This window comes from Silene latifolia, chromosome 10, assembly GCF_048544455.1.
Source record: "Silene latifolia isolate original U9 population chromosome 10, ASM4854445v1, whole genome shotgun sequence".
NCBI classification, from domain to species: Eukaryota; Viridiplantae; Streptophyta; class Magnoliopsida; order Caryophyllales; family Caryophyllaceae; genus Silene; species Silene latifolia.
The window spans coordinates 36,091,501-36,106,073 of record NC_133535.1 but is presented as its reverse complement, the minus strand read 5'-3'; the positions used below and the strand labels follow the sequence as shown (position 1 = coordinate 36,106,073).

Sequence of the window (14,573 nt, the reverse complement as noted above, 5' to 3'; positions counted from 1 at the left end):
AATTTTCCTAGAGATAACCCGTGATTTTCACGGGTAACAAAACTAGTTTACAATGAAATACGAAAGTAGGACAAAAGATCCTTAATATGATTTAACAGCAAGTCTCCCTTGTGACGGGTATATCCCTCACAAGCTTGCGACGGGTCAAATAATACCTACATGAATTATATTTGACCCGTCGCAAGCTTGCGACGGATATGTCCGTTACAAATGAGAATTTGTAATGATTTAAAACCCTGAACTTCAACTCCAAATATTTACCAATCAACATATAAGTCAACTGGAGCTACGTACGAGTAAGAGTTACTAGTCGATTTCCAGTAAGTGGATTATACATCTGATATACTACATCAAATAGTATAGTTTTTGAGCATTAAGATAAAGTTTTTGAGTTTTAATCTAAAATTTTTGAATTTTATTATAAAGTTTTTGAGTTTATTTACTTCAACTTTAATCTCAAAAAGTTACATTATAACTAAAAAAAATTACATATAAGCTCAAAAAAATTTGATTTTTGACATTATAAAACTAAAATGTAATTTATAAACTTTATAGTACTCGAAAAAATACACAAAAACTCAAAAAGTCATTAAGTATGATGCAGTACATCTGATGTACAATCCTTTTTCTCGTCGATTTCTTTTAGAAAAGATAAATTGATTTATTTTATGCCTAAACGTGGCAATTTGCCCCCTTAATTTTGTTCAATGGTGAAATTAGGCCCTTATGTTTCAATTGTAGCAATTAAACCCCTTAACTTTAGTCAAAAGTGAAATCCCCTATCACCACAATTGTGATCAATTTTTACATACTATGTATGTAATTGAAAGATTAAAGGATATTCTCTCATGTACCCTTTAACTTTTTCGTTTTTTAAGTATGCCTATCGCATTTCACAAAAAAACTTTGATCGACAATAATTCTCTGTTAGGAGTTCAGAAAACGGTAATTTTTTTTTCAAACCAATTATTTCATCAAGACCTTGAATTTGAAAAAAAAAATTCACCGCTTTTGAACTCGTAGCCGGTAGTTATGGTTGGTCAAAGCTTTTTAACGAATAAACTTTGACCGACCATAATTTCCGACTACGAGTTGAGACGTCGGTGAATTCTTTTTCAAACTTAAGACCTCTTAAAGACGGTTAATTTGAGGAAAAAAATTATCGTATTCTGAGCTTGTGACCAAGAGTTATTGATGGTCAATATTTTTTTTTTTGCAAGAAAAGAGGGGTGCATTTTAGAAAGTAGATAATTTTCCAAAATTAAATATAGGAGACAATTTTACAGGGACTAACCGTATAATACTACGTACAAGGAGGAGTAATTTGAAAGATAAGTTGTGATTAAGATTTTCCGTCTTCACTCTATTCATATTCTTTTGTGTAAAATGAGTCACATAATAAAAACTACTGTAAATGATACGAGACGGAAATTTCAACCTAAAAGTAGTATCTACCGTTCCTGAGTGTTAATGAATAGTGACTATAGATTTAGTGCCCAATACGGAAGTAAAGAATAAAAAGCAAGCAATTAAGTGTTTTATTTGAGACGGGTTAAGACATATCAAATACATACCAAATCACGTAATAAATTGTTTAGAAAATGGCAAAATTTTTGTCTTTATTCCTACCATATGGTAACATTTGACCCGTTTTAAGATTTATGACAGATAATTCATCTCAAGCAAGACTTATGGCTTGTACTTTTGGACTTAATTTCAGAGCTCTGTTCAGTTCAGCTTCATTCAATGCAGTTCACTTCAATTCAATTCATCTCTTTACAAATTAACTCTTATTTCAGTTCAGCTCTATTAATTTCAGTTCAGTTCACTTCAATTCAACTCATCTCTTTGCAATTTAACTCTTATTTCAGTTCAGCTCTATTATTTTCAGTTCAATTCAATTTAATTCCACTCTTTTGAGCCGAAAAAAACAGGGCCTTACTACAATGTGTGGTGTTGAATTATTTGAGGTTGGACTGACTATAAATATTAGTTCAAAAGAGAGCATATCATCATATTATCATCTCACATTTTTGCAATTAAATTAAAATATATATACAAACCAAGTTCATATAATGACAGGAGAGGCGGTTTGTGTGACGGGAGCCAGCGGTTTCATTGGGTCCTGGCTAGTCCAGTTCCTCCTTGATCGTGGCTACACCGTCCACGCCACCGTCCAAGATCTCAGTACGTAATTACCTGCCCTTCTTCATTTTCAGATTATTTCATCTTGCTTACTCTTCCTACTGTCATTCAGCTTTTTTTGTAAGATCATTGTATAACATACAACGATCTTGTAATCCATATACATACCTTGGATACCTCGTTTACTATTAGCAATAAATAAATGAAGTGTATAAACATTACAGGACTTTTTTATAGGAAAATGCACAACGGTACTACATGATACCCCGTAATTTATAATTTATATAAGGAACACATGCATGGCAACGAGTCCATTTTCAAAGCCACATTGCTGTGTGCTTTGGTATTCTTTTTCATAAAAAGACTCTTAAGGAAATGATACGGTTAGAATACGAAGATTGAATAAAAAGGAAGGAATAATCATGCTTACGAGTTCATAATTTATCGGGATTCAGAGGATTCAATAACTTTAATTTAACTCGACTTTCTAAATTATTGTTTAACTTAGTCGTCCTTTTGTTTGGGTAGATGATCCAAAGGAAACAGGGCATTTAAGAGCACTTAAAGGAGCTGAAAATGGTCTCAAGTTGTTTCAAATGGATCTTCTTGATTACGATTCTATTGTCGCTGCCCTCACCGGTACTTCCGGTGTCTTCCACCTTGCTTCACCCAATGTCATTGGTCAAGTTGTCGACCCTGAGGTATATTAGTGAAGCGTCTAAATAACATAAATGTAAATGCGTTATGTATGTTGTTCTGTGGCTTAACTTTTGCAAATGTACTCTACGAGAACAAAGAAAGAGTTGTTGGAACCGGCTATTAAAGGGACAAAGAATGTACTAACGGCCGCAAAGGAGTTGGGTGTTAAACGTGCGGTGGTGACTTCTTCAATATCGTCCATTGTTCCTAGCCCAAATTGGCCTGCCGATGTTCCCAAGGGGGAAGATTGTTGGACCGATGAGGAATACTGCAGGAGCAAGGGAGTAAGATACTTACTTTTTCATCATTTCTTTTTTTTAATAATTAACATTGTATTTAAGGTTTTTAACATATATTTACAGTTATGGTATCCACTGTCAAAAATGTGGGCTGAGAAAGCCGCATGGGAGGTGGCGAAGGAGAAAGACATGGATGTGGTGGTCATCAATCCGGCTACAGTTTTAGGCCCTGTTCTTCCACCTATTCTCAATTCCAGCATGGCTGTAGTTCTTGCCCTCCTTAAAGGTAATTATATATCTCGGATTGTCGCTCTGTCTCAAATCGAAATTTGTAAAGTTACAAAAGGGAAAATCATGTAAAATCGTTGATGCAGGGAGCACGGAAACATATGAGAATTTTTACATTGGATGTGTACATGTTAAAGATGTAGCCATGGCTCATATTTTGTTGTATGAAAACAAGTCCGCGACTGGAAGGCACTTGTGCACTAAAGATATTACTCACTTTAGCGACTTTGCTGCTAAGGTTGCTGAACTATACCCTGACTACAATGTTCCAAGGTATCAAGTCATAATTTGCGCGCTTTTCGTTAAGATCGAGTCAGGCCATGGGATATCTATAATTCTGTGTCGGTTTATATTTACTGTTTTACAAGGACGTAATTCCTACACATTGTTCCTATAAATAGGCTTCCGAAGGATACACAGCCAGGATTGTTGAGAACCAAAAATGCCGGGAAGAAGTTGATGGACTTGGGTCTAAACTTCACTCCAATGGAGGAGATCATCAAAGACTCCGTCGAAAGTTTAAAAGCTGGAGGATATCTCTCTTGATTCCGGGTCTACGAAGCTACATATGCTGCTATAAAGCATATATATATATCAGAATAATGTAATTTGGTGTTATGTTTCTCGATTTAGGTTTCGTAAGACCCTCCTTCAAACGGCTTAATTATCGAAATAATGTAATTTTAAGCTGATGCTTAACAATCCTTCATCTTGACATTTGGAGATGTTTCATTGCGATTGTGTTCTTTACTTCTATGCTTGTTATGATTTGGTTGGTTACGTAAAATATCCGAATTTTCAAATGCGTCTCAAATCTAATCTAATATGGGAGTAAACATCTTTTGGAAAGGTCAGGTTAAATAATGCAGAGTCGCAGCCCCTTCCTTTCTGTCATGTGTCAGGGTTTTAAACTGACGTCCTAATACTTTTGACGAAATCAGTCGCTGCTTCCATGACTGGGAGCTGAACGTTTTGAAGATTATGAGACCGGAGTCTGAGACTGTATAAGCCACATTTATAACACGAAAGAGAACAGGCGCCACCAAAATGAAGAAGGTTATGGCATCATGCCCAAGTACTTGTTTCAGAAGTGTACATAAAAGAAAACAACTGTGGTTCATCAAAAAAGCACTCGTGGTTTATTAAAAAAACACCTGTGATTTATTAAAAACTTACTGTGGTTTATAAAATTCTACAGTGATTATTTAAAAAAAAAAATAAAAAAAAAAAATAACTACTATGCTCTCTACCACCCCCTCTATTCTTCCTACTGTGATGTGGTCAGATACACCCCCAAAGTCATTCCGGTGTATAAAATGAAACCAAAGGATAAACTACTTACCAGATTTTCTGATACACATTGCAAAGCCTCCGATTATTACAACTAACCCAGAGACCACAGACCATAGACCATACCCCATGATCAAAATAATTTACTTTCTTCCAAAAATGAACTGCTCCAAATCTACCCACTGATCAACAAACCATGCTGACCCAGATGATGTTTAAGAGTTACGGCTTTCTTGAATTCAGACCACCATCGCTAGGCCCAACTGATCTATTCGACAAACGACGTTTATATCGCTTTAGGACAGATGCCAGATTCTCTTTCCCCTTGGGAAACGCCACATCACCTGCTGCAGTTCCGGACCTACCTTTCCGACAAGAAATTGCAATCTCCACATCCTTAATTACTTCTAATATCATTGATGCGGTTGTGACTTTTCCCTTGGCTGGCCTTACAGCGGGAGGCAACATACCATTAAAGACAGGGGAGCTTGATCGCTTCTGGTATGATGCTGGTACTTGGAGGCAGAAACACGGGGACATTGGAGTCCGAGGTTTGAAAAAAGCCAAATCAATTACACCCTGGCATTTAGACGATCAATTAGTATAGAGATCATTTCGAGTTGCTGTTCCGCTCATATGTCAGTGAGTTTATTATGACTGTCTCACATGCGTGATAACAACCCAAATCCTTAAACTTCCTCAATCCTCATTTAATTATAAGGTCAATGTGTTGGTCTCACATATGAAGCCGTCTTATACAAGTTTCTAAGATTTTACGCAACTATGAGCAAGGATTATCTTAAATACAGAGTTCTCAACAAATACAAGCATAGTTTGCATAAAAAAGAAAATGTATTTTACTCAACACAAATCTGCAACTCTGACAGAAACCATGAATAGCAAAAGATCAATTTCCGCCAATCAGATTGTTTTAATCAAAGCTTAACCTCCAACCCAACACCTCATTAAGTACAGCTTGCCAGCCAACAGGTAATTATCAACCTAAGTGGGTCGTAAAGCAAGTTCATAACAGATAATAATTCGCTAGAAGATAGTCATGAAAGTTTTCCTAATTTTCCAATGGAGCCAAAGACTCATTACCCTTTGGTTTTGGATTATGATGGAAAAAAGCAAAATGGTTCACTAAAGTGGTTGCAAATCTTTCTCTTATGAAGTACCAGCCCTTCAATGCAATTCTCAAAGCAATTTCTAGGGTCATTCGGAAACAGTCTCTTTGTGTTGCTAACGCAAGAGTAAGACTGCGTACATCCGACAGCCCCCCCCCCCCCCACTCCTACCCCGAAATTTGCGGTGGGTTAATATTAGTGCTGTTGTATAGTCATAATTCTGCCTATTGAAACATTTTTTAAACAGATACTACCCAACACATAGACAGAACGCAGAAGATCAAGGAAAAGAGGATTCATACTGATGAATTACCTGAAGACGGTTTAGCACGTAAGTATACTTTCCCCAGAGCTCTGGCCGACTTTCCATAAGAGAGAGCTCCAGGACCCGATGAATACACCACACACCAAAGCTTGCAATCAGATCTAATTTCCAAACACAGCCCTCTCCACAATGGGGAACTGAAGATATCAGTTGCGTGGAAGCTGCCTCATTACCCGCAGAAGTAGAACCAAACTTCCTCTCAGTATGTGAATACTGAGAAGCACATAACTGATCAGGTTGTTTAGAATCTCGAGACTCTACCTCGAAAACGAACCTCTCTCTTGTAGCCACGCGGTCAATGAGATCTTCATCAACACCATCATTTTCCCTAAATAACCATTCGGAACCTTCCAATTTCAGCAACTTCAAAATGCAATGCCTCAATGATTGAAGCAATTTGCTCTCCATCTCTGCAAATGGAAGCTCTTGAGTCATAGGAGTACTCCTATTCCGTACAACCTGAGGTCCAAGATTGTTGGTGTCATTAGCCAAGCCAAACTGTTCAAAAGGCTGTTTGTACCAAAGAGAACGTGCCCCTGAGCTTGAGCTGAGTGAAATAGCATCACAGTATGCCATAGAAGGAGAAAGTTCATCAAATGCAAGGGGTCCAACAGGCCTTGACCCAGTGCTGCAAACTGGCGATCGCTCATAAGCTGTCCGACCAACGGTTGCTCTAAAACCCATAGACGTGTTAGGACTGTCAAACTGCATATTCCTATCGGGCAAGTAGGAATTTCGGAGAGGTACAGAAAGTCCAGAAATATCAGGCAAGCTGTGATATTGTTTGACATTATTTGGGTTAGTCATCCTTCCGATTGGTCCAGCAGAAAGGTCATAACCAGAATTATCAGATTTCAGGACACTATTTCTTGGCACTGCAAGATTCTGAAAGGGCTGTTCATTTACCAATTGCTGCCCTAATGCAAAACCAAATGATTCTCTATAGGAGTTAGGTAGCAAGGATGGTGACATTTGAGACGGGTATTCTTGTTGACCAAATGCATAATCGGACCTTTCCTTGGCCGCACGATTAGCATAAGATGCCAATTGATAACCATGTACAGTTGCTGGCTGATATTCCGAGCTCTGAGAAGATGGCGGGAGGCGTAAACTCTGATATCGCCTCTCCCCTGCATCAAGAGAACCAAGATTAGAACTCTGACCATAGATGTCTAATGAATGCCTCTGATTTGACCATATTGAAGTAGATCCTTTTTGAGCCCTATATGCTGATTCTATACTGTTTTTCAACTTCTGCTGACTAGGGTTGTCATATAAGCTTGAATTCATCAGATTTTCAGCTACTCTGCCACCCACAGGTTGAGCCTGCATTCCAAAGTCCTTTCCTACAGAATCTGAATTTGGCAAGGACTGGAATGGCTTTGAATCACCACTAAAAAGCCTATCTAAATTCTTGGCCTTTGCTTCTTGAGTTAATTGACCATGAAAATCGTACAGCTGTCCCCAAAATTCATCAAGGACCACAGCCAACTGTCGTCTCGCTGCACGGCCTAATCCTGAAAGTCTTGAAAGACTACCAGTACTAGATCCCCCGTCATCACTTTTTCCACTCAGACTTCTAAATGATCCCGGGCCATCTGAGGTGGTAGATGGACCAAATCTATAAACATCTTTAAATGATTCCTCACGTTCCCAGGTGTTCCCATCATCTTCTTTCTCCACTGGTAAGTCACCCTCATTTCTCAAGGTTTTTAAATCGTCAAAAGCCTGCTTGTTTACCACAGGACTTGACTTTAGAAAAGAACCCTCAGAAACCTCGGTTTCCAGGCTAGAGACCGCCACAGAATTAAAAGAGGTTGATGATTTCTCTGGCTCGGGTTGAGATATAGATGAGTTGGCAGGCACTTCGAAGTTATTACTCACATAAGGCTCAGCAACAGTATCCATAATTGTGTCCGGCAAATTAACATCATATTTAGCAGTTGGTATGATGGCATTACGGCTCAGGGAAGTTTCCTCCTGCGATGTAAATTCTTGCTTCATATTAATATTAATGAGTTCCTCTTCAGGAAAACTAGTCTCAATGAAATCATTGTTCTCCATTTCAGGGCATGATTCAGGAGCAACTTGCTGAAAATCTGAATTCCAAGGCTGAGAATCCAGTCTAGTAGTTGAAGATTTCAGAGCCGTGGCAGCCAGCCAAAGCATGATAAAGAATGAAATAAAAACGGTAACAAGAAGCAAGATATATGATATAGAGGTACCATTATCAATACTCCAACGCAAGTTACCCACCCAATCACTCTCCCCAAAAATCATCTCTACGACAAAAGTAAGCTCCAAACCAAGCATTCCCATGAATATTAAGAGGACTACAAACTCAAGAACTGGAGAAATCTTGTGCAGACCCATGATAGTTCTGCAAGATGCTATTCTGAAAAGTGGTATCACTGAAGATGGAAGCAGAAGAGCCACCACAACTTGCGTGCAAATCAGCAAATGGTACATCCCTTCAGCTCCAGAGTGCCACAAACAGAAAAGCGCAATAACAACAGCAAAAATTCTAACAGTAGCACGATGGAGCCACTCAGGAAGATCCATGTTAAAGAAATCATGCAGCATTTTTTCCCCACTTTGGGCCCCTTCACCACAAAATTCCCAGCTTGATGCCACAATTTGATTGGCTAAAAACAACACAACAAATAACCCAATTGGTATTACGGAATGCTTGTATGCCTGTCAATAACAGAAATGGAACTGAATTAGTATGCATGTGCTGTATAGAGGGGAAAAGCACAAGTTAAATCCCAAGTCAGCAAAAAACCTGTTCAAGTAGAGAAATTGTGTCTTGAAAAGATACCAAACCAACACCTGTACTGTAAAAACCATTTGCAGCAGAATTCATAAGTACATAATTCACCAGAAATATGCCACTGGATATGGCGAAGTTGAGAATAAAATTATCTTGAGACCATGCGCTCTTTGACATACTGGCTAGCCCTTGATATCGCTGCAAAAGAGTAATGTTATTATGCAAAAGAAAATATAATAAAAATACGTGTTATAACTTATAATGCAAAAGACCAAACACTTCAATTACAATTATTGAGCATAAGATGTATTGAGCTGGGACATGTAAAAAAAATGTCTTTGGATAGGGAGAGCTGCTTAGTGTGAGAGAAGAAATCAATGTGAACGAAATTCACTCTCTCTTTTTGTCTATAACTTGCACTTGTTTTCTATGGAATACAATTTTCTAAGCAAACAGGAAAGGTGCTACAATTTTTTGAATCACTCAAATTCTAATCAAACTCATAAAAAGTTACATTTGAGCATACTAGGGCCAGTACCAGCATTCCAAACCGCAATGTATAATTGCACATATCATTTTCATAAGAGCATAAACGTAAAGAAATGCAACTTTGACACCCTAAACAAATTTCCTCCCATAAAAGACGTTAAAATTTGTGAATTACCTGTACAATAGAAGAATGGAGATAAAAATTGTGAGGCATGACATTCGATCCAAGAAGACCCATCAAGGCAAAAACACTCTCGCCACTCAACTTGAATGCAAGACTATTGGAAGAAGATGTAAATTCCGGTAGACTTGATAGTATTCCAAACACATAGCAGACAATTGTAAATCCAGCCAAGCATACAACGAAGAATTTTGCCTTGGAGCTTTCCTACGGAGATAAAAAAAAATTGATAAAATTGTTATCGAAATAAGATATGAAGTTCAAGATAAGACAAACACAGAAGTAGGAAATCTTACTAAGAGGGATGAAAAAAGTGGATACAGCATTGAATTTATTGCTGTCAAAAGGATACCGGTGAACAAATCCAGACCAAAGAGCATGTTGACTCCAAGGGCGATACCAAGAACCTACAAGAGAAAACACAGCACTGTGTTGCATAAACAATGAACAGAGAAATACAATTCAAATTATGTAACTTATGTAGAACCAGTATATTTTATATAAGACTAGAACAATGAGCCACTTGATCACTTACCATACTGAGATCTAAGGAAATCACAGAGATCTCTGCTTGAGCCCCCAGAAGAAAACAGGTGACTCTATCATACTCCTGAGTGCAAATCTTCACGACATGGAAGACGAGCGTAAATATTAATGCCAAACACATAATAATCCAAGGATAAGAACATCAAAGAACAATGCTTATGGAAAAACTGATTCAGACTTTTTCTGCTTTGCGGAAGATCCAAAAATCCTGAACCATTCATATTATGGCTTTTAAACTTAATTTCTTCTTATATGATAACCTTGAATATGAACTATTACACGTACCATAACAACATAACTACATAAAATTGAAAACATGCACAAGATAACGATTGGCAGGAACAATAAAGTATTGATGACAATACGAAGTAACAAGGTGATGCAAGTTTTTAAGTAGGAGTCCTCTAACAAAGCAATAATCACTTGACTTTGGGTCATTTCGGAAAGGGTCTCTGTGTTTCTAACACATTCCCCCCCTCTTTTCTCTTACCTCGACAAATGCGAGATCCTAAACGACACATGTTGCTAAACCTGTTATAAATTGACCAGATTAAAAAGAAAACCCGGGACCTGCCTGTTTTTGACACGTATTTGGCCCGAAAAGGATCTAACCTAAAATAACCCAAGAACTGTGGACCAAAATGGGTTAAGATTAGGGACTTAGGGTTAACCCGGTGGGCCAATGATGAGTTACCATCTAAAATTAAATTAAGTTTAATTTTAATTCCATTTTATTTTCTTATACTTAATTAAGTTCATTTATTTTTAATTGTTTTTTTATATAATTTATTTTCTTAAGTACTATTTTCTGTTTTTATTTTAAATTTATTACCAAGGCATTGACATGTTAAAATGATACTCCCTCCGATCCAGACAGATGGTAACATAGGGAGAATTGGGTTATTTAAGAAAAGGTGGAAAAATTAGGGGTAAAGTTGGAATGTTTGGTTGAGGCCACATGAAATGAAATGTGTAATTGTGGATGGGTGAGTGGGTATAAGGGTAAGTTAGTCATTTTTTATGCCAAATAAGGTATGTTACCATTTGTCCGGATCGTCCGTTTTAGGTAAGTGTTACCATCTGTCTGGATCGGAGGGAGTATTCCATTTTAGGACACACCTAATCTTTAAGGGTTTAATGTTGTGTTGCTCCTAAACAAGAACTTCTCACTTTAATAAGTTATATTTTAATTCCAGTTTAAATTATATTACCAAGGTTGGCAAGAACTTCTCACTTTAATAGAAGTAGGAGACTTGGTATGCCCTATGTTTCAAGTTAATATCAATAATGACCAAATGATGTACATTAATGTTAGTACTCCCTCCTATTCTAACTAATGTTACTTATTTCCTTATGGGCTTAGTCACCTTTTGTTATTTCTTTATTTGGCCATATGGTTGGGTATGGAAGTACAAGAATACCGCCTAATCACTCACTCTCTCCTAACACCCAGGAACATTACCCCCTCACTATCTTTTCCCTCCACGCACGTCTGCTCCACCACCACAACCTCCTTCCCCTTCAACTAAAACGCCCTCAACAACCCTCGAAAACGCCCCCACCCCTCCAATACTGAAGCCCAATCCCTTTCACCCGTGGTTTAACCGAGACGTATTGCATCGCGCGAGATGTACCAATGAGATGTATCAACATCAGAGGCAGCCGATACAAGATATCCCAAGATGTATCGGGTTAATTAAAAATAGGAAAATATCGGCCGAGACGACCAATTTATAACGTGTACCGGTCAACTCGGTCCGCGATCAACCTTAGATTGACTAGTTAACTTGCACCCGCCAAATTTTGCAATAATTTTTTTTTCAAAATGGTATAACATTGGTCAAATTATTTATTCTAAATAGATATAATGTTAACTTTATCTGAGATGGTCATAGATGACAAAATATCTACAGAAACTTGTAAATAAATATCACCTCGATGACTATGACTCAGAGCGCGACAACCGAGTTCAGGACGATTCCGCGACACCGTTACCTGATGACGACCGATACCGCGATTTTAATCCATGCTTTCACCTAAAAACATCATTCACCTTCGAAAACTCACACCACCACACCCACCCTAACCCACGAAAATCCACCCCCTCCCCTTAACAACCCTTGGTTTTGGGTTGGGTTGGTAGTAGTTCGGCTGGGCTGGGTTGCGCTGCTGTGGAGTAGGGTTCCGGAAGTTTTCGGCTGATTCAGTGATGATTGGGACCTCCGGTGGGTTATGATGATTTTGAGGATATTTTAGACAGAATTAGTTTGTTTGAGATTTTCCCATATTTCCAATGGAGCCAAAGACTCATTACTCTTTGGTTATGGATTATAATGGAATAAATCAAAATGGCTCACTAAAGTGGATGCAATTCTTTCTTTTGTGAAGTAGCGGTCCTTCAATGCAGTTCTCAACGCAATTTTCATCTTGGGTAATTCGGAAACAGCCTCTTTGTGTTGCTAACACAAGGGTAAGGCTGCGTACATCCGACCCCCCTACCCCGCAATTTGCGGGAGCCATTGAGGCACTGGGGTAATTAGTTTGTTTGAGATGGGTGAGAATTGGGTGAGAGAAGAGAATGGTGGGTACTATAAGGGCACAAAGGCCGTAAGTCTGGCTTAAAACGAGCACTATCCGTCTTAAGCTTAAGACGGGTCAAATATTACCACATGGTGGTAATAAAGACAACTTTTTGGCATTTCCTAGGCAACTTGCCATGTGATTTGGTATGTATTTGACCCGTCCTAAGCTTAAGACGAATAGTGCTCCTCGTAACTGAGAATTTGAGCATATATTAAGTCACCGCAATTAAGAACTTAACGGTAATTATACATTTATATTGGAAAAAAAACAAAGCAAGTGAACAACTCTTAGAAAGGCGTTAATAGACATGTATTTTTAACCTAGCCCGACATGATTAAACATGTATCCTCAAACTCAAAATACAGTTGACCCGTGACAAGTCTAGTTGTTGTTGACCTGTTGCTCAAATAGTTGGATGTGAGCGTCCCACGCTATAAAGGATGAGGGAGTTATTTCTCCCATTACCTATTCGTTTCGTAATCAAGTTTGGTCTGACTTATGAAGGGTATTATCAACCCTCCTTATGAGTGTGGCTCAAGCCAGGTTTATCTAAAATTTCACAAGACTGTTGGTGGAACATAAGTGGAAAAGAAAAGGACAACAGCTGCAACAAATTAAAGTTAGTCTTTTTAAGCCATTTAGATTTGTTCAAATGATAGCACAAGCTTAAAATCCCACAAACTCAGACCCACAACACATTTTGATTATCAGCTAGTTCGCATATTATCTCGCAAACAAAAAACATGACAGTCGAGAAACACAACGACTAATATAATTCGACATAAGTTTCATACCTGCGTTAAATTGCGACCAGTGACGACAGTAATCCGAGCGGATAAATAGTGACACAAGACAGCAACAAAGTTAAAAGCGAGAGCAAAGAGCAGAAGATCACCACCAAAACGAGCACCAACATCAAAACAAGTAGCCCACTTTCCAGGGTCAATATATCCAATCAAAATCAAAACCACCGGCGCCACTGCAGGAAACAACCCTTTCGCCATTGAATTCGTGTTACTTGGACTAGAAGGATTTGTCTGCTCCATTTCGTAACCGAAAATCACAGAACCCGAGAAATTACTACTAAGGTAAAGTCTCCAAAAATAGATTAAACAAAACACAAGACGAATGATTTGTGATCACAACTCTTGAGCAAATCACATTTCCAGCTGTGGCCAACACGATCAACCATCTACCTCAACACAATTAAAAGAAAATCTAATAAAAAAACAGATTCAACATCAAATTACATTGAAATCGACTGAACCGATAAACATATGATCAAGATATAACGAAATCATACCAAATTGGGGCGAAAAGTGATCGAAATTAGAATCTTGATTGACATACATATTATCCAGCAAATGAATTACTAGAAGCAGAACCAAATCCAAACCCTAAGAGATTGCCTTGCCACGCTAATACATACACGGTTACAAGTGATAAGGGTTAGAAAAGGAGTGAAAAAGAGAGGAAATGGAGTTGATGTGAGGTGAGGTGTTTTAGCAATGGAGGATAATATAATAAAATAATGGATAAATAATGAAAAAGAAAAAAGAAGAGGGAGAGAGAGGGAAAAAGGCGTCAAGTGATGGTAAAGGTGATAGAGTGAGCAGAAAGTGTGTTGAAGAGAAAAGAAATGAAATGAAGAGAGGTTACTGGGTAGTAGTGTTGACTTGCCACTTGATTTCCGGGTTTTATCATTCTCTCACATTTTATACCCTCGCCCCCATTTTCTAGTGAATTTTCTAAATACTAATTGGGTCTTGGGATTTGGACCCCAATTCTTGTATACCTCATATAATGGGGTGTTAATTGATTTATTTTTGGGTTAAGGGATTCGGGGCCGCTATTTTTGTTGATAGTGGTAAATCGTCGGATATGCGTA

At 38.0% G+C, this 14,573-nt stretch overlaps 2 protein-coding genes across 2 annotated transcripts; one reads left to right on the top strand and one right to left on the bottom strand.

Moving 5' to 3' along the window:
* The first annotated feature begins 1,945 nt into the window (after positions 1-1,945).
* LOC141605487 (cinnamoyl-CoA reductase 1-like) lies at positions 1,946-4,121 on the top strand. Its single transcript, XM_074424280.1, has 6 exons — positions 1,946-2,187; positions 2,674-2,846; positions 2,943-3,128; positions 3,207-3,369; positions 3,458-3,644; positions 3,773-4,121. Exons 1-6 carry the CDS (start codon positions 2,076-2,078, stop codon positions 3,915-3,917), a joined length of 966 nt encoding a protein of 321 aa, XP_074280381.1. The 5' UTR covers positions 1,946-2,075; the 3' UTR covers positions 3,918-4,121.
* Positions 4,122-4,659: 538 nt separating this feature from the next.
* On the bottom strand, positions 4,660-14,311 carry LOC141605485 (ethylene-insensitive protein 2.1-like). Its single transcript, XM_074424279.1, has 8 exons — positions 13,989-14,311; positions 13,480-13,877; positions 10,092-10,178; positions 9,853-9,963; positions 9,551-9,763; positions 8,899-9,084; positions 6,102-8,810; positions 4,660-5,240 (listed from the first exon to the last, which is right to left on the bottom strand). The coding sequence occupies exons 2-8, from the start codon at positions 13,729-13,731 to the stop codon at positions 4,884-4,886; spliced, it is 3,915 nt and encodes a 1,304-aa protein (XP_074280380.1). The 5' UTR covers positions 13,732-13,877; positions 13,989-14,311; the 3' UTR covers positions 4,660-4,883.
* Between the last annotated feature and the right edge of the window lie 262 nt (positions 14,312-14,573).